Source organism: Phalacrocorax carbo, chromosome 9 (assembly GCF_963921805.1).
Source record: "Phalacrocorax carbo chromosome 9, bPhaCar2.1, whole genome shotgun sequence".
NCBI classification, from domain to species: Eukaryota; Metazoa; Chordata; class Aves; order Suliformes; family Phalacrocoracidae; genus Phalacrocorax; species Phalacrocorax carbo.
The window spans coordinates 9,111,406-9,130,849 of NC_087521.1; the positions used below are offsets into that span (position 1 = coordinate 9,111,406).

Below are 19,444 nucleotides of genomic sequence, written 5' to 3' on the forward strand. Positions count from 1 at the left end.
ACCCCCGCGTACGGCCCCGTGGGCCGCAGGGCGCTGGCACCTCCCGGCCGGCCGGCGGCCCCCCCGCCTGCCCGCGCACCCGCCCTCCGCCCGGGGAGCCCACGGGGGACACGCCGCCCGCGCGCCCCGTCCACCCGCCGCGCCTCCGCGCCCGCAGAGCTGCGGAGAGAGTCCCTGCCTCCCGCAGCCCCTCTTCCGTGCTGGGGCCCAGGCTCCAGAGCAGGAAAGTGTGCGAAACTGCAACTGAGTGGCGTTGTTGCGCCGGCAGCGGAGGCTGTGTCCCCTGCACGCAGAGTGGGAGCGGAGCTGGGGAAGCAGCTGGAAAATGCCCAGAAATACTTTCACAGCGGTCAAGCCCGGAGATCCCTGACTCCCCTCCTTCCCTTCCCCGCCCCCGCCCCGCTAGCCCCATGGCCCGGCACCCCGCGTAGCCCGGCCCGCGGGCGCGGGGGGTGTGAGTGTGCGAAGGAGTGTGTGCGTGTGCGTGTCTGTGCGTGTGTGTGTGCCGCACCTGCCGGGCGATGCCAGCGGCCGGGCTGCCCGCCGGGGCTGCGCCGCGGCTCGCCCTCCCCGCCGCCGCCGCCGCCGCCGGCCGCCGCGGCTGCCTGCGCTGGGCATGTCTCTGGGGCCGGCGGGGCCCCGGCTCCCTCCGCTCCTCGGCTTATGGACGGCGGCGGCGGCAGCAGCAGCGCTAGCAAGCAAGCGAGCGAGCAACCTGCACCAGGACTGCGCGGAGGAGTGGGAGCCCGCGATGCTTTGGCCTCAGTACTTTTCCTTAGCCTGTCTGGCTAACCAGGGCCATTGCTGCCGCCGCTGCTGCTGCTAGACACACAACACACACCAACATCAGGAGGGGGAAAAGTAAGGGAGAGAGGAGAAAAAAAAAAAAAAAAAATCCCAGGAAGATGGCGCCCACCAAGCCAAGCTTTCAGCAGGATCCTTCCAGGCGAGAACGGTAACACTTTCTCTTTATTGAACCTGCAGCAGCAGCAGCCGCAGCAGCGCCGGGCCGGGCCGAGCCGCCGCCGCCGGGGGCCGGGGCTGGCTGCCATGCCGGGGTGGGGGGACCTGCCGCCGGCTCCCGCTGCTCGCACAGCCGGGCACCGGGAGTTCCTCCTAGTGCGTACCGCCAGCCGCACGCACCGCACAGACACGCACACACCCCCCCCCCCACCACACACCACACACCACACACACACACCCCACACACACACACACACACACACACACACACAGGGCGAGCCGCGCAGCAGCAGCCCCGCTCCGGCAGCCGCACCGCCGCGGTTTGCCGGAGCCGCTGTTTGGCGGGGCGCGTTGGCGAGCGGGGGTGTGCGTGTGTGTATGTGGGGTGGGGGGTGTGTGCGCGGGGGCGGGAGGCCCCCCCTCCGGGCGCCCCCCCCCCCCGCCCCCGCTGGCGGCCCCGGGGGCGGCCGGGGCGCCGCGCCAGGCCCGGCCCGGCTGGCCGGGCGGAGGGGCCGGCCCCGCCGGTGCGGTTCAAGTGCGGCTAGGCCGAAGCGGGGGGGGGAGCCGCGCCGCCAGCTGCGCCCGCGGGGCTGCCCGGCCCGGCCCGGCCCCCCGCCCCGCCGCCGCCGGGCGGGCCGCGGGTGCCGGCGCCCCCCGGGGTGGGCAGAGCGGAGCCGGTGCGCGGGGAGGCGGTGCGGCGGTGCGCGGGGCCCGGTGAGGGAGGCGGGGAGGGGGGGGTCGCTGTACCCCCCCCAGTTTGCTCCCGGCCCGCCGCCTGCCCCATAGACTTTTGTTGGGGGAGAGTGTTTGCTATTAATCTGCTCTGCTGGTGACACGATTGGCCGTAGCGGATTTGTTCTAGTAAAGTGAATCTTTCTAGAAGTGACTGGTAGGAAACAAGAGTACAAGTTCATGTGATGTTACTTTGTGATTCTCACAAAAGTATTCAAAGCTCGATTGCTACACTGCGATGCCCAGAAGGAGAGCAGCCAGACGGTTTGGGGTGTGCTTCCCCCCCCCCCCTTTTCAGCCTCACGAGTGAACTTGAGGGTGAGGGGTGAGGGAGGTTCCTGGTTAGCTATAAAAATGGAAATTAACATTTAGACAGCTTTTAAAAGTAGCTGGATCGTGTGTTACTCGGTTTATATTTCACAGCACAAGTAAGTGAAAAATATTTAAACAAAAGTAAAGTCTGGAGAATCAGGCTCATTTTAAGCTTAATTTCAAACTTATATTTTTTAGTAGGATCAGCATTTCTCGTACAACTTCCAAACCCCACACATTTTATCTAAATAGCTATGCCGTTTTTCCTAAGGAGGCAGACTGCCCGGTATCAGAAAACCATACATTTCATATTCACCACTGAAGTGTTAGTGCGGCTGTGTTAGATGCATTAGTATTAACTGTTGCACTTTGACAAGGCTATATTGATATGTAGCAGAATTTGGAGATACGTGTAATGGGAAGACAGTGCATGCTCAGAAGCCAATGACTTAACTTACAGATTTTCATCTTCAACCATAAACATTTTTTTTTTTAAATCTCCATTTCAGTGGCTGCAAAGGCATTTCTACTGCGTTAATAACACTTACAGCAGCCGGCTTTTCTCCTGCAGAGTTCTTTGTTGGAAAAACAATTTGTATCAATAAGTCCTGTCCCCCCCCCCCCCCCCCCCCCGAACACACAATTCTGCTGTCTTTTTTTCTGAGGATGGTACTATATTAGTGCTAAGTGTATTTGCCAGGATAGCTTCAGTAATCTCTCCAGCAGAAGCATATTTGTGTGCCATTTTGGGAATTTCTCTGAGATAGGAATCTTGAAGATAGAATTAATTTCTAGGGGAAACTTCATAGCCTGTGCATGAGTGCTTTCTTTATCACCTGTCTCCATTTGGCATTCGGAGAAGGTAAATCAAAGTGCGCGATTTGTTATTCTGCTCCACTTGAGAGCTGAACTAAATAACACTTGGTCTGAAATTCTGATTGAAGTTGTAGGAGGATATACTGTATTTAATTTAATGCCCTTTAATAGCATCTTCTTGTTCAGCTCTGATGCTGTCATTTTAAAGGTTGGATCGGAGTAGTTTTTCCCTGTAGGGAGTGGGAGGAGTAATAATTTCAGGGGAAAAAAGTAGTCTAAATTCCTAGAACACTAATAGCACAAACTTGGCCTAGTGTCCAAGCAGTTGTTTTTTGCCCTTAGCGTTCACTTTGTTATCACTCTTTACAATGCTCTGAACAGTTCAGGTATAAATATTACATGTAGAAGTTGATGACATTTTTTGTAGCAGAAATAACAGCAATCTGTTTGTTCTTTAAAAAAAAAAAAACTTTTGGAGAAGATCGATCAATGCTTCAAAAAAACCAGGCACTCGCGTACATTTTATTAAAAGTTATGTAACGTGCTCCTGAAGTCTTGCACGTAGCTGTTTATTTAAGCTGTCTTTGTACACATCCTTTCAGCTGTGTGCGCCAAGCTATTTGAAATACGGGCACATATCAGTTACTTAAAGGGTTCTGCAGTCTCTTCTTAGTTACTACTTCAGCAAACCTGTTCTCAAGAGTAAGAATCCTGTAAGTGAACTTTGTGTACATTCTTTGTTTAGTCCACACTTCCACAATATTTAGGTAGGCTGTGTTACATTTTTTCAAGCGAGAGGTTAGTGATGACAAAACAAATGTAGAAAGTAGCAGTCTCTGAGGCAGTTGAGCAATTGAATTGTTTGGAAACTTTTTTCACCTGTTTACGTTTTTTAAAGAATGTTTGAGAAGTTACGCACTTATATTTGTTTGGTTTTCTTTTAAACCATGAGTGTTGGCAAGTTTTACAGTTTAGGGTTTTTCAATCGCGTGGATATATAACCAAGAAAATTAAATAGACAGAAGTGTCATGCATATGATATGCCAGCATTGATTTGTAAAGCATATCATAATATCAGAGTGCTATTGGTTTAAAGCGAAAGAGAAAAAAACCTTTATTTTGGCGTTTCTTTCTAGAGCATGAGCTTAAACATAGCAGTGATAAATGATGATATGCATTGTCTAACACTTGCTTTTATATAAATAGCTCCAGAAGATTGCTTAAATGATAATCGAAAATATGAAATAGGGTGGCCTTCATATCACAAGGCCAAGGGTCTACAAATGGAAAAACTGAAATAATGAAATATTTCCAAGGCAACAGACTGTCAACAAGAACAGTAATGCATGGGCATATCATAGAGCTACCAGAGAGGATATTAGATCTTATAGCTCTAGAGCCAGGAGTTATAATGACCTTTATTAAATAGAGCCCTCCCACATTACAACAATCTTTCCGATTTCTGATTTATGGATTAGCAGTCATACTACTCTTCATAATTTGAAACATTCTCCCACCATATTTGATTTGCTGCATTTTTCTCCACTGGAATCATACATTATTTAGAGCTTACATGAGAGTATTGATCAACAAAAGTTATATTACATAGTTTCAGTAACTAATGGGATTCTGAATAACAAGGTTTCCTCTGCAGCACTGTTTCTACATTCTTTACAGCACAACTGGGTTTTTTTTCCTCACAAATTATACCCAGTTAGCTTGTTTTGTACCAATTTAATGGCATAATATTCTAATGCTATATTATAAATAAGTTAAAAATAATTAGAGAGTTTTGTTAACAGATTAATACAGCACCCAGAACCATAGCTATTTTTAAGAGGATGTCAGGATATATTGTCAACATCCATTTCCTTTTATTAGTGTATCACTTGAATTTCGGAGTGTAATGTACTGGCAGTTTTGAATCACATTTGTTTGAAACTTGGCACACAAGTTGCCAGCCCAGATGGGAATTTTACTGCGAGAGTGATGTAAAACATTTGTTGAAAATTGACATTCTAGGCATTAGTTTCATCAGCGTCCTTCCTAAAAAGTACAACACCCTCTTTATTGGAAAATGTATTCTAAGATAAGAATTTTGAATAACTGATACTGACCATGAAAACTAACTATTAACATTTTATTAACATTTTGGGACTGATTCTACTCCCATTGAGGTCAGCAAAATGAAGCTGTTTTACAAACGTGCCAGAATTTCATTTGTTATCAATTAAGTAATTGGTTTTTTAAAATTTAATGTTATGAGACCATTTCCTGAAATATCGTCTCCTGTGAATAACCCTTACATTCAGTCAGTCCGTCGGACTCATTTTATACTATTGTCACTAGTAACTCTTACAGGTGCAAAAGCACCTCATGTGAGATAAGATTTCAGCGTTAGTCACATTGTTTCAAAATGAATCAAGCAAACTTGTTCTGTAGGATGTCAGCCTGGAAATTTGTTCTTGTATTTTAAACGTAAGATATTTTTAAGGTACATAGCCAAGACTGCAGTTTCACCCCAGTCATTTTTACCTTGGTTGGTTGGTTGGTTGGTTTGTTTTTGCTTAATGTTTGGGCCCCCCCCCCCCCCCCCCTTTTTTTTTTAAGAAGCTGCCAAAGATTTATGGCCATGAGAGGAAATGTTTTGAAAATTCATTTCATAATAATTGCGTTTTTTCAGAAGAGGCAATTTCTTTCTATGTAATATTTATAAGGCTACTGCATGTTATCTTTAACATACAAAGCCCCATTAGTCCGAATGAGGTGCGTGACTTTTTGTTTAATAGGACTTAGCATAATAAGGATAATTTGTAATAATATTGCATTTTGCTGCATAAGAAGATGTGCCATAGTAAGAATATAATGGTTGCTGCCATGTCTTATATGACTAGAGTATTGTTCTGTGACTAGCTCGAGCAGTAGTTTTGCAATACACAAAGTCCTAGTCAAATGAATAGGACCGTTGTGGCATTGATTTGAACAGGACTTTGAGTAGTAAAAATATTCATTAATTTTGTATGCTATAGTGGTATATTACACAGGACAAAGAAGGTAGGTAAAGATCAGATAGTATTTGTTGTCTGTAACTTGGCAGAAAGGGACCCTGTCTTTGGGAGAATTTTGAGTTCAAGTTGTACTTTAGTCTTTAAAAAAGTCCCAAGTGAAATTATGCATATCATTAAAGTATACTACAGAAAATCACGAGCAAGGATAAAGGTGTTTTTACTATATAATTCAATAGATGTGAATTTGTTCTCTGTGAGATCGAAATGACAAACTTCAACGTACTTAGTGGGAGGAGGAGTTAATTTTGCATCTGTGTATTATTACCAAAACGTGAGATTCTCAAGTAAAAATGGAGCAGCCCTCAAAGAGATTCTGATCTCAGCCTGCTGCAGCTCGATACTGAGAGTTATGCCAGCCCTTACCCGGCACTCTGCATGCAGGCAGGAGTCAGGTACATTAAAGAACAAGTGATATGTAAGCGAGAATTTGAAATGGATTACCGAAAGCAGAGTTTTGAAGATTTGTTACAGGCTCTTTTCCCAGCCTTTCTTACGTGTTGCATTTTGGACTTTCGCTCTTTGGTCGTACCTTGTCATTTGTCTGTTCTAGGGAACTTCTCACTGATGTCATACAACGTCTGAAGAGGAATTTAATATTAATCCTGAGTGTTTCTGCAGATATGTTTCTTTCTATAGCTTAGTGTGCTTTGAAAGGTCTGTAAACGCTGTTCTACATGTTTTACTGATGATCTACAAAACATTTTTGAGAACTAGCAAAGTGGCAGGAAATGTCAATGTTAGCACTAGGAATAAAATTCTGGCCCCCATTTTGACTGTGTGTTCAAAGATTACGCTGCCTTCATTAGAGGGATTTACATTTCTTTTACAAGCAAAACCTCCACTGAAATAAAGTGCTTTCAGAGAATGGCTTGATTGCAATTTAAAATTAGCTGTTAGTTTGATATATAATAGAAGTTCAACACTTATGTTAAATAATTTAAGTGGAAAAGTACTATTCCATTACCTGCAGGCATGTTAGGTTTACATATGTATATAGTGAACTTACGGGATATAGTCTGAATGATATGTATGTACGTAATCTACAATAATGTCCCTGGGGCTTGGATTTTCTGAAGAGCCTATGGATTTAGGCATCCAGCACATACTGCATTTCAGTGAAATATGGGCACCTAAATCCTATAAGCCCCTTTTAAAATGCTTGCCTGGGAATTTTGTCTCCACCAGGAATTTAGAACAGGCTTCATTACACATTACATTGTTTTAAACTGAATTTTATTGAGTAATGAATAGTCTTTGGACAGTCATTTTGGATTAAATCCTAAAGGATTGTAGTTTTGCTCAAATTTAGGCACAGAACAGATACATTTATATTGTGATGGGGGGTGTATTTTTTTCCTCTTGCTTATGCATCATGTTTGAGAGTCATGTGGAAATTCACATTTACAAACAGTTTACTCACAGCCTGGGCTTATATGAGTTAGGTGGCTCAAAATTGTCCTGCCAAAGCTGTAATTCATTTAGCAAAAGTATAACATACCAAATTTTAGAAGAAAGCTTGTTAGAAAGCTGTTTTTTCTTAGAGATGATGGGAGGCAGAATTTGTTACTTTGTGGGAAAAAAATGTAAGTGGGCAGGCCTCACAGGTCAAGATTGAGGTCACTAGAAAGAACTGAGTGACTGAATCTGTACAGTGCTGGCAGCGGGATTAAAAAAAGAAAAAAGTCTTAAAAAAGAGAATAGCTGCCAGTCGTACTTATCCTTCAACCTTCACAGCTGCAAAAAAAGTAGCTGATTTTGTTTGTCTGACTATAGTTAGATGTCAGATTGGCATGTTTTCTTCACCTTTGCATAAATTACTAACAGTATGGACAGGGGGTTCTCAAAAAACCCTGCATTGTGAAAAAAAACAAAACCATTTTCTTTGGTAAGTTACAAGTAGAAGATGAACTTAAAAAGAGAAGCAAATGCTTTGGGCTAATTTATTTATTCATTCTTTCTGAGTTGCTCTTGAGTTTTACAACAAAAATTGCATTTCTTGTGGAAAATCAAAAGTACAGTAATTTTTTTCAACAGCTGAATGAGGTAGATAAATGGTACTCAAGTAGCAGTGTTTGAAGGATCCAAGTAGTTTACTAAAGTATCTTAATTAATTGGATGTTCACTTTAATAGTGAGGTTTCCTGTTTGTAGGCATTGCTCTGTAACAAGAACATATATTTGATACGTAAATGGTATATATGATTTCAGAAGGCCCACTCTTATTCAAGATCTATTTTTACTAAACAACTGTTTGGAGTAACAAACAAAAAGAAATAAATGGAGGTGACAGAAAATACAGGCTTAGATGAGAAGCATGATAGAAAAGATACAGCAGATTCCAGATCTCTCAAACATATACGCTGTTCCTTTTATCAGTCACTCTACTTACACTCAAATTTCGAAACTAAGAGGTGCCGTCTTTCCTTTTATTCCTTTGTCAACAGGAAAAAAAATGCTTCTCTACAGAATTGCAGTTTGGAAAGTGTTATTCCATGCTTTTTGAGGGCAGTTTTTAAAATCTTGTTTTTGTATCATTTCTTACGACCAGAATAGGAGACCGCAGGATGTAGCAAACACTGCAAATCCCCTCTTCTTCCCACCAAAATTATTTGACGTGTGTGCATCTTTAGGAACATCCAGTATTTAGATTCTGGATTTAGGAACCCTTTTGGAGTAATGATTTTTCTTCATTATTATTATTATTATTGTTTCTTAATGGTTTTGTGATACTACTGCAAAAAGGTATTTAAGTCCGGTTCATGACTTATTTTTTTCTTGTGGCAATTATCATACATTGCAATATATATTCGGTTCAAATAGGAACAAAACCCAACATGATTAAGGGGAAAAGTGTCTTTTAACTGACAAAGAATAGCAGAATATTCCACCTGAAAAGCAATATCAGAATTCTTCTGTATTTATTCTGCTTGTTACTAATTGTGAGGAAAACTTTAAAAGATTTTCCACTGACTTGTATACATGTATACTGCAAAGTGTAGGCATATGTTGTATGTTAGATAGGCACAGTATATGTATTTGCTTGAAAGGAAATAATGCTAGTTGATTGTCTTCAGCAAGCTATAAATGTCTTACTTTAGATAAAGTTAAATGTAAATACATGCATTGGAATGGCAATTTTTTTTTCCTCTAATGCTGTGAGGGAAAAGTAGGCTCATCCTTTTTTTTTTGCACATTTTTATTGTTCTGTGTAAATGTAATTTGTTAATCCTGTGAAATTTGTCATAGATAAATTTGCTTGGATTATCTTGTCACCACCGTATCTGCATTCTTTTGTTCATTGCTTATTCATAATTTAACAGTCTGGCAGTGAGCCTTTTTGGGATGCTCACAAAAGATATATGACCTCTACCAGCTGCTACTATAACCTGCAGAATGCACAGCAAGACATTAGAAACGTGAGGATTCCTCTACTGATTAAAGTGCTCTTCATTTAAACAGTCTGTTCATAAGAATCTCAGGAATCTTTGTGGATAGCAGTTTTGATTTTTCTTTTCTCACAAAATTAGTTCTAACATTTTTTTTTCTCCGAGTGGAAAAGCTAACATTGGATCTTAAGATGGTGGTGCTTTGCTTTCAGATGGACTAATGGAAATTAAATCCCTCATTATATATGTATATGTATACATAAGTGTGCGTGTGCATATGCATATTTGCATATGTCTCTACCTATGCGTGTGTGTGTGTGTATATATATATATATGTATTTCCTGTAATTTTGAAGTGGGAGAAATTAGCGCCCACGTGTGTTATTGTAAAACTAACTATTCTGTTAGGATATTTTTCAGCACATATTATTATCCAGTATTAATTTACAGAAGAGTTGTCTTATTTAACCCTGTTTTAGCCCCAGCATCTAACAGATTGTATTGTGTAAATACTCAATATTATACAGTACATGAAAGACATTAGGTAGAATGTTACTTGAAGTGTAACAACATTTTAGATTTTCATTATTCTCCTGACTCAGTTTAGCATATAAATTTTTCCCCCTTTTTACTTTTTTTTCTTCTTATCTGCAGATCAGCTTGTGAGTAATGGCTAGTTTTTACCTCCCCTTTGTGCTGGCACATGATTATAGTTCAAAATAATTCATTGCTAATCCATGCAGTATTGGTTCATCTCCATCACTCTGTTTTCTGATTAGAGCCTCAGGCCTGTAAGAACATCCTTCTGCACAGTTTTCCATCCCGATTTTCCTTGACTGCAACCCATATTTTAAATAGTTTTGTCATTACTGTTGACCTACCAATCCTTTTGCATTTTTAAAAAATGTGTCAATTACAAGAAATTAATATTTTGGTGGGGTTATTTTTCAAGGGTTTATGAAAAATATTTGTTTTCCACTGCAGTAAGTCTCGAGCAGTGGTGTATATAGGTCTTGGTTCATCTCAGCTGATGAAGGAAATCTGACTTGAGTTTCTCATTTTTCCGTAGCAGTCTGAATTTCCTGTGTACTTATTGACATTAGGTGCCTCAAGAAGTCCAGGATCTTAAAAAGAAACACTGTGTCTTTTTGAAACAGACTGTAGTAGAATAGTAATTACAGTCTCGTCATTTTTAACACAACATTTCAAACAGAGCTGGTGTAAAATAAAGCTGACGGAGGAACTTTTAAAATATATAGGGCCTGATCCTACTATGATCACTCTAGTTGAAGTCACTGTTTATTGGGTCAGATATGAACTGATATGACGTTAGAGCTGGGCTTATATGATATAATGATATCGCACCTTGATCAGATTTAAATTTAATATTTCCAGATTATGAAGCAAATCCATCATTTTATTTCACATCAAATAATGCCACTTTTATGAGAAGGTCATCTAAAAGATTTTTCAAGACTTTGTTTCAGCATTGAGTAGTCCTGTGTTCCTTTTAATAATTACTTTCATCTCATTGTAGCCGTGTGTTTGAAAGTGTAGGTCAATAAGGATGATCGCATTCAGAATTTCATGATCTGTGTAGTGGAACAAATTGAAAGCAAAGCCTGTATCAATCACTGTGAAGGGAGGGTTAATTGTTACTGCTTCTCAAGCCTCTGGACAGATAAACCAGTAATGAAATACTTATTGCTCTGATATGTGAATGGTTAAGGATGAAACAATGGAAACAGAAGCAGTCTTCAAAGATAACAAAAAAAAAAACCCCAAAGAAAAAAGAATAATCTGGACTAAAGTAAGATACTGTATATACTGTGTATTAACATTTTAAAGCAATTTTTTTTCATCTAATATAGCCTTCTAGTAATGATGTAAGACAGCAGAATGTATTAGGTTTCTAAAGTGAATATAAAGTATGAATTTAAAAGCTTTATTATGCAAACAATTTTAAATGGTTTACATGAAGTCTGGACCTTAGGTAAAAGTAACATTTCTAGCATTACATGTTTTCTTTTCTCTTCTTTGTTTTTCATTTGTGGTACCGTTAAGTGGGGGGTTTTTTTCTTTCTTTAAAAGCACAGCTGTATTTACTAAATCGAGTATGTTTTGTTTTCTTGTGAAGTCGTTTTAAAGTATTTGTCTACAGCCAAACAGGACTCTAACGGAGTGTTTAAAGATAGAAGCAGCAAAATAAATATAAGTGCAAAAACAAATTATGATATTACAGTAAACATTTAACTATTTCTAGAATGTGAACTTAACATTTTAAACATCTGTTAGTTACTTATATGTTGAAATATATGCAAAAATATTTAGCCAAATTGAAGTCTTAGGCCCATGACAATCATCTCAACACAGTGGGTAGTTCTGAAAATTAATGAGAATGATAATACTGTAAAGACTGTTCCAGAGTTTGCCCAAATTCATTATCTAAGACTCTTGTTAAGAACATCTCAAAGAATTTTAACCAGGAAAATATATTAATGGTTCAAAAGCATTTTTCAAAACGGTGATTTATAAAAGTATAATGGAATTATATATGCAAGAGCTATAGTTAGAAACACAAATAACACAGGAGCAGCACATTATGAAGGAGCATTTTCCAATAGCTAGGGTACTTGGCTTTCATTTTGTCCATAGGTGTCAAGCTTTCCTTGTCGATTTATATTTTGGGACGGAGGAAATGAAAAAGTGAAGGCAACTTACAAAAAAATATATTTAGTTACTTAATGAGGCCTATAGCTGCTTAAAAGCTAAGTAAAGTAATTAATAATTTTAAAACTGGTGTAAACGTCTTTTAGACAATCAAAAAGCACTTTTAGGAGGAAGGGTGATGAGACACATCTTTAGATTTCTCTTCAGAATGTTAAGAATTTCCTGTTGCCTGTTTCCTGATGGGATTGACGCAGCTGTGTATCATATGGAATGAAAGAGGAACCGAGTGCCTGACTTTGTTTTATCCGAGTCCTTTATTTAAGAAAATGTATGTGTTGATTTTGCCTTTTGTTTTTTTTAACAGATCACTACTCTGAATACTATGCACAAAATTATCCAAGTGGGAGCTAATTGAAATTAATTTATCTATTGTCTAAGGGACAGAAAATTTTAATAACTAGAGTATATTAGTTAAGAATGTGGCGGGTTTTTTCTTTCTTTTTTTCTGTGGGCAATAAAAAAAGAAAGCAGAATGCTTGGAAGATTACTATGTCATTTCCATTTGTATTTTGAGAAGTCATTGATATATAGGAGTGTGTGTGAGTGTGTGTACATGCATGTGTAATCGTTGGAAAACAAATCAGTTTATAGAGTTTCTTACTCATTTTGGCTGTTCTGCAATCTGTAGCACATCGACAAAACAGTTTTCATGGGAGATGTGAATGCAAAATAGAGAGCAACGGGAAGATGCAAAATAATTTTTAAACAGTAATTTTGATCTAGACCGACCCACTTCATGGATAGATTCTTTGAAGAGAATACAGGATGGGGAACTGTATTAATTAAATTTTTCACTAATTTCTTTCTATGGTGACAGAAAGCTTAGCAGAAGGCAGCTAACCTGGTTAACTGATCTGGGGATGGGTGAGGAAAAGGAGATGCATATCCATGGCAGTGGGGCCACCCTTCCACTTGTAGCCCAGTTCCTGGTAGAGTCAGGAGCTGTCTCATGAAATTGTGTAATGCTCAGTTCCAGTTGGAATTCATGCTACCTCAGTCAGTATTACCTTTTGTTCAGAAGACAGTATAAAGTAAATTCAGTTGCTACACAAAAAGCCCTGGGCATTGCAATCACATGAGCAAAGCAGCTTCTAAGCACCATACTATAGCCCTATACTATGAAAGCAGAAGCAAACGCGAAGGCAGAGTGCATTGCAGTAGCGCAGTGGGGCAGTAGCGCCACGGGCATGCAAAAAGGCAGAGCAGAGTCACATGCGACTTAAGTGGAGTGATCCCGTTGGGTTGCTTCTGAGACTGTCTCTCCATGCAAGGTACAGACTCCTAAATCATTATGAGAATTGCACATTAAATCTTAAGTTTTGACCCTCTCAACCTGTCAATCAGCTGTGGAAGCAGTTGACCATGTCCCTGTTCTTTTTGCCCTGTAACTTCTTGGTAAATGTCCTCTTTCTGCTGTCTTTGCATACTTTGATCACTTCAGTGCAGTCTTTGGAGGATCTTTCTCATTCACTATCCAGCTTTGTGTGGGAGTTCTGTAACGTGTTGTCTCTCAGCCGCCCCCTTTTTTTTCCTCATTTTGCTCTTCATATTTGCATATTCTTATGTGGAAACACAGTTCAAGTATCATCTCTTTGCAGATGATTCATAGGCTCATGGTATTTCTGTCTCAATGAAAATGTAGTCTTGCTCCTCTGTCATCTCCTCCTTCATTGCCTAGCTTAGACTCCGGTAGTCAAAACAGTTCTAGAGTTATTTCCAAGCCCTCCATCTAATTTTGGGATAACACTGCCATACTGCCTGTTAGGACAGGCTCGTAATTTGGCAGTCTCACTGATACAGACCTCTCCCTCATAGCTTCACAATTAAAAAAGCAAGTAGAGTATTTGATATTAGTAGGAAAGAAATAGAAAAACAAACAGAAAGCATGAACATTGATATGATTATGCCAATCCATAAATCCACAGTGTGTGCAGTCTGTGTATTCTGTATACTTTTGTTATCATAATTTCACAAAGGTACTGTAGTTTGAGCGAAGGGCATATGAAGGCTGATGCGATACACGGAAGAAGCTTTATCAGAGGAAAAGTTAAATAAAGTAAAATACTTCATCCTGGAAAAGAGAAGACTGAGAGGAATTGGCTATAAAATCATGCAAGGCCTCAAGAAGATAATCAGGGAACAATTATTCATAAACTCTAATATTATGAGAACAAGGAAACATCCTGTGTAATTCTCAGGAAAGAGTTTTAAAACATTTATCAGAAATTGGTTTTCTGTTTTTCTTGTTTCGGGGGCTTTTTTGTGTGCTCCCTCTCTCCCCCCCAACATAACATGCAATTGAATAGTGGAATTCCTTGCCAAAGGGTGTTTTAGAGTTCAAAATATGAACAGGTTCAAAAATGGATCAGGCATTACACTATTATGTCTCTGAGGAGCTATTAAATATGATGGTGATGATGCAACTCAACTTCAGGAAGTTTTCACACAGCTGACTGCTGGATGCTGACATGGGCTAACATGGAAATGAACACTCTTTCTGTGTTATATTTTTTTTTACTCATCTAGTATAACTGTTTTGTTCTTAAGTTCTTTCATTCAGACTCCATCTGAGTCTTGCAGGGTTTTTCTGCCTAACATCCCTGCTATATGTGTTTTCCTGCCTACTCTTCAGTTAAATGCTCATCCTCACTACCATTGAGGATTATTCTTTATCCAGTCATATCTGTCCATAATGCTCCTACAAAGACCATTTTCAGAGTGACAGACTGTCACTCCGACCATGTCTTTTTATATCCCGACTGGCCTCCCTTCTCTGGTGCGTGAAATATTAGTAACTTACCCGAAGTTCAAAACCTTCTTCACCCACCTGTGTCTTACCATTTCTCTTTGTTAAGGTTTTCCTTCAAGATACAAAACCAACCGTATCACCCATTTACTATATTTGCAAACATGCATTTGTTTGATACCTTATGCTCGGACGAGTACTCCTTCGTGACCTCACCTTTGGAGTTCATCTCACTTCCCAAGATGTTGCTTACCTGAAATGCCTACAAAAACATGACACCATCAAGCTACTTTTAACAAGATATCACTTGTTGTGATGGTAGCTGCTGTTGCCTTACTGCTTCAAAATAGTCTCCTGTCTCTTATCTGACACTTGCACTGTACGATTTTGGGGGCTAAGGACAGGGTTATTGTCCTTTGTCCCTTGGTTACCTAGTGGATGTGTTAGTACTAGAGTCACTGCTGATAATCTGAACTTTTTTGTCAATAAATATTGTATTACCGATCTTCAGTTTTTGTGTGCTTGGTTGATCTGGGATACTGAGGGTGAGAGGAAGTGATGTCTTTTACGTAGGTTACGGTGTGAAAAGCTTTTATGAATTTCAGAGGAGGTGGGACAAATTAATGGCTGAGAAATCCACTGAACATTACTAAATACATATCTATCTGAGGAAGTGCCTGCACTGAAAATGATCGCAGGCTGTGGGTGCGTATCATATATGCTGTCACTGTTTTTATGTTGCTCCTTGCAGCTGCTTTTGAGGATTGTTGGAGATGGGATAAAGGAAACACTGGTCTGATGCAGTACGCCTGTTCTTACGTTGTTGTGTAGGATGTTTCTGGAAGCTGTAGCAAGTCTCTTTGGTGATTTTCTCTCTTAGAAAACTGTTGGAGAAAATGGTCTCAGCTAAGTAGTTTTGGCTAGTATTATTTTCAGCACATTTCATGAATGGATATGAGATGTGTCGCAGCTTAATTACACCCCTTTATAATGTATTTTTGTCTCATGTTGATATGACTGAGAAAGACCTTATTGGGACTGTATGGACAAAGTGTCATAACATAGGATGCCTTAAAGAACACAAAGAAGAGTCCCTGCTTTGAAGAATCCATATTATTAATTGCTCTTTATTTTTCTTTTGTTGGAAGGGGTTTTCTGTAACATAGTAGTTAATTTTACACTCATATTTGAAGTTTGATTTTTTTTTTACCATCACACAAAGTGCATATTAAACAGGCTGAATTCAGAAAAATTAAATGCTTGGATACTGTTTTTCTTGGTGAAACCCCAGTGACACAAAATTAATTGCAATGAACATGTGTGAACATCAATGTGTATTATACTTTTAGATTGGGATGCAATCTGTTTTGTACATGCTAACAGTAAACAAAAACAACTAGTAGTGACATGGACATTAGTTTAGAGGACATATAGTTGAAGTATGTATTGACAACTTTTGTCAAATGTATGTAATATTGGTCGCCATATAATTCCTGTATTTATGTCATTTTTGGAGAAAGAACCGATTAATAATAACTGCTTCATAAATGTGCAAGTTTGCATACTAGCAGAAATAGGTTACCATGTGTGTAAATTTAATTATATACACAAATATCTGAAGTCACATTGTGCTGTTATATCAGTGTAGACTTGGCACTATTAGAAAGGCTTCAGATTTATTGAGGTAGCAGCAGGTATACAGTTTGCACTTTGTAAGTTCCTCTAGCCTGAAATACTCTGAAAATAACTCTCTCGATTTTTTTTAAGGAAGGGGAGGGGAAAAAGAAATAGGTTGTGGAATGCTGTTCATCAGAAGGTTGATATCGACACCTGATCATATAGTGAAAATCTGATAAGCAGATCTTGAATCAGGAAGAGAGATTTGGAGAGTTCCAGGAGGAGAAATTGAAACTTGGATGGCCACATTTCCTAGGACCTTGAGAGGGAAATGATGCTGGTGTTCTGGAAAAACACTGTACTAATATCACTGTGTAGACTTCTGAATGAGCTAAATACAAATCAGAAGCCTGAAGGAATGTTTTGGAAGGAGAGTGAAAGGAAGTTTGATTAATTCCACAGCATGTTTGCAAGAGGAGGAAAGGAGGAAACAGTCTGATTTATTTTCAGGTTTGAATGTGTATCACAGTCTTGGACAGGGGCTGGGTTTACCGTGTGATGTTATGAGAGGCTTAGGCTATGACTTGCTTCAAATCACAGAGTAGCTGAGGTTGGCAGGGACCTCTGGAGATCATCTAGTCCAATACCACCTGCCGAAGCGTGGTCAGCTAAAGCAGGTTGTCCAGGAATGTGTCCAGTTAGGTTTTGAATATCTCCACGGATGGAGATTCCACAATGTCCCTGACCAGCTTGTAGTGTTTGACTACCTCATGACAAAAAGTGTTTTCCTAGTGTTTAATTGAATGAGTTTCCTGTGTTCCAGCTAGCATCTTTGCCTCTCGTCCTACAACTGTACACCTCTTCAAAGGGTCTGGCTCCATCTTCTTTGTAACATTCTATTCGATTGCTGTAGACAGAAATGAGAGGCTCTCTTTCACCTGCTGTTTTTACAGCTGACAAGCCTAGTTCTCTCAGCGCATCCTGGTGCATTACATAGTGCAGTCCTCTAAGTATCTTGGTGGCTTTCTGCAGTGGCTTGGTCCGGTACTTCCCTGTATTTCATCTACTGGCGAGCCCCAAACTGGACTTGGTACTCCTGATGCAGTCTCACAAGTTTTGGAAAGCTTTATTAACTAGACTGCGTACAGTCTAGTTAATATAGCTCAGTATGCAGTTGGCCTTCTTTGCTGCAAGGCTGCACACTGATAAGGTCCACCACAGCCCTGAGATCTGAGGTTTCTTGTCAAGTAGACTAATTATAAAATTGTAGAGCCTTCCAATAGGAAACACTAATTTTATGGATATTAGTGGAATATAGTCAATTTGAATGTGAATTTTGCAACAAAAATATTAAAGGTGGGTCAGTAACAGCAGTGATTTTGGGTGGCTGAACAAACCCTGATTAAAGGATACACCACAGCAGATGGTCAATCTTCAGCTGTGATCAAGTTTGTTATATGTGATACTGAATATTGTGATTCAGGAATTGTATATTGAGTTTAAGGGATAGAAATTCACCTGCAATGAAACAGTGGGAGTCAACATCTACGGCAGAAAGATTGAATCAGATTCTTTTAAAATGTTGGGGATTGTAATAGATACTAAGATTGTGGCTGTAGTACACTCCATAGGTAATAAGCATCAGTTATTTTCTAGAGGGAAAAATCCCGGCAAGTTACTAATCAGGAGTCTTGTTTTGTATCCAAAATGATACAAAACTATTCTGGAAACTGTGGAATTCTGTTTGTTCCTCTTATACTTAACATAGTGGATAGGATTAATCAGAAATAGAAGCATTCTACAGACATTCGTTAGCGTCAGTGGTTCAGGCTGAAATAAGTGTCTGCATATTTTTTTTAAATTGCTCACAAGCTATGCCTTGAGCATCAGTAGGTCTCCTGCCACTTGAGATTTTTTTATTGTTACTACATATATATTCTGGGGATACAGTGGGCCCACTGCTGAACAAGGAAGGGGCCCTGGTAACACAGGATGCAGAGGAGGAGGAGTTACTGAATGCCTTCTTTGCCTCAGTCTTTAACTGCTAAGGCTGGCCCTCAGGCATCTCAGCCCCCAGAGAGGAGAGGACAAATCGGGACAAAGGAAGACTTACCATCGGTTGAGAAAGACTGGGTCAGAGATCCCCTAGGCAAACTGGACCCTCACAAATCCATGGGCCCCAATGGGATGCACCCGCAAGTGCTGAGGGAGCTGGTGGATGTTCTTGCTGAGCCACTCTCCATCATCTTTGAAAGGTTGTGGAGGACAGGAGAGGTGCCCGAGGACTGGAGGACAGCAAATGTCACTCCAGTCTTCAAAAAGGGCAAGAAGGAGGACCTGGGGAACTATAGGCCAGTCAGCCTCACCTCCACCCCCGGGGTCATCTCCAGGCACGTAGAAGAAAAGAAGGTTATCAGAAGTAGTCACCATGGATTCACCAAGGGAAGATCATGCTTGACCAACCTGACAGCCTTCTATGGTGGCGTGACTGGCTGGGTCGATGAAGGGAGAGCAGTGGATGTTGTCTATCTTGACCTCAGTAAGGCATTCGACAGTGTCTCCTTTAGCCTCCTCACAGGCAAGCTAAGGAAGTCTGGGTTGGATGAGTGGACAGTGAGGTGGATGGAGAACTGGCTCAACAACAGAACTCAGAGGGTCATGATCAATGGGGGAGAATCTGGATGGAGGCCTGTCACTAGCGGTGCTCGCTCCCCAGGGGTCTGTGCTGGCTCCAGTCCTGTTTAGTATATTCATCAGTGACCTGGATGATGGGATAGAGTGTAACCTCAGCAAGTTTGCTGATGATACCCAGCTGGGAGGAGTGGCTGATACACCAGAAGGCTGTGCTGCCATCCAATGAGACCTGGAGAGGCCGGAGAGCTGGGCCGAGGGGAACGTGATGAAGTTCAACAAGAGCAAGTGCAAGGTCCTGCACCAGGGGAGGAACAACCCCAGGCACCAGTACAGACTGGGGGCTGAACTACTGGAAAGCAGCTCTGTTGAGAAGGACCTGGGAGTGCTGGTGGACAAGCAGCTGACCATGAGCCAGCAATGTGCCCCTGTGGCCAAGAAGGC

General features: G+C 40.9%; 1 protein-coding gene across 2 annotated transcripts in view; it reads left to right on the top strand.

Annotated features, from left to right (window-relative positions):
* Nucleotides 1-394: 394 nt before the first annotated feature.
* NPAS3 (neuronal PAS domain protein 3) overlaps nt 395-19,444 on the top strand; it is a 628,382-nt gene continuing 609,332 nt past the window's right edge. For both annotated transcript variants that reach the window (XM_064460238.1, XM_064460239.1), the window contains exon 1: nt 395-955. In XM_064460238.1, the coding sequence (XP_064316308.1) occupies nt 906-955 (50 nt within the window). In that variant the 5' untranslated portion in view covers nt 395-905. The remainder of the gene's footprint in view (nt 956-19,444) is intronic.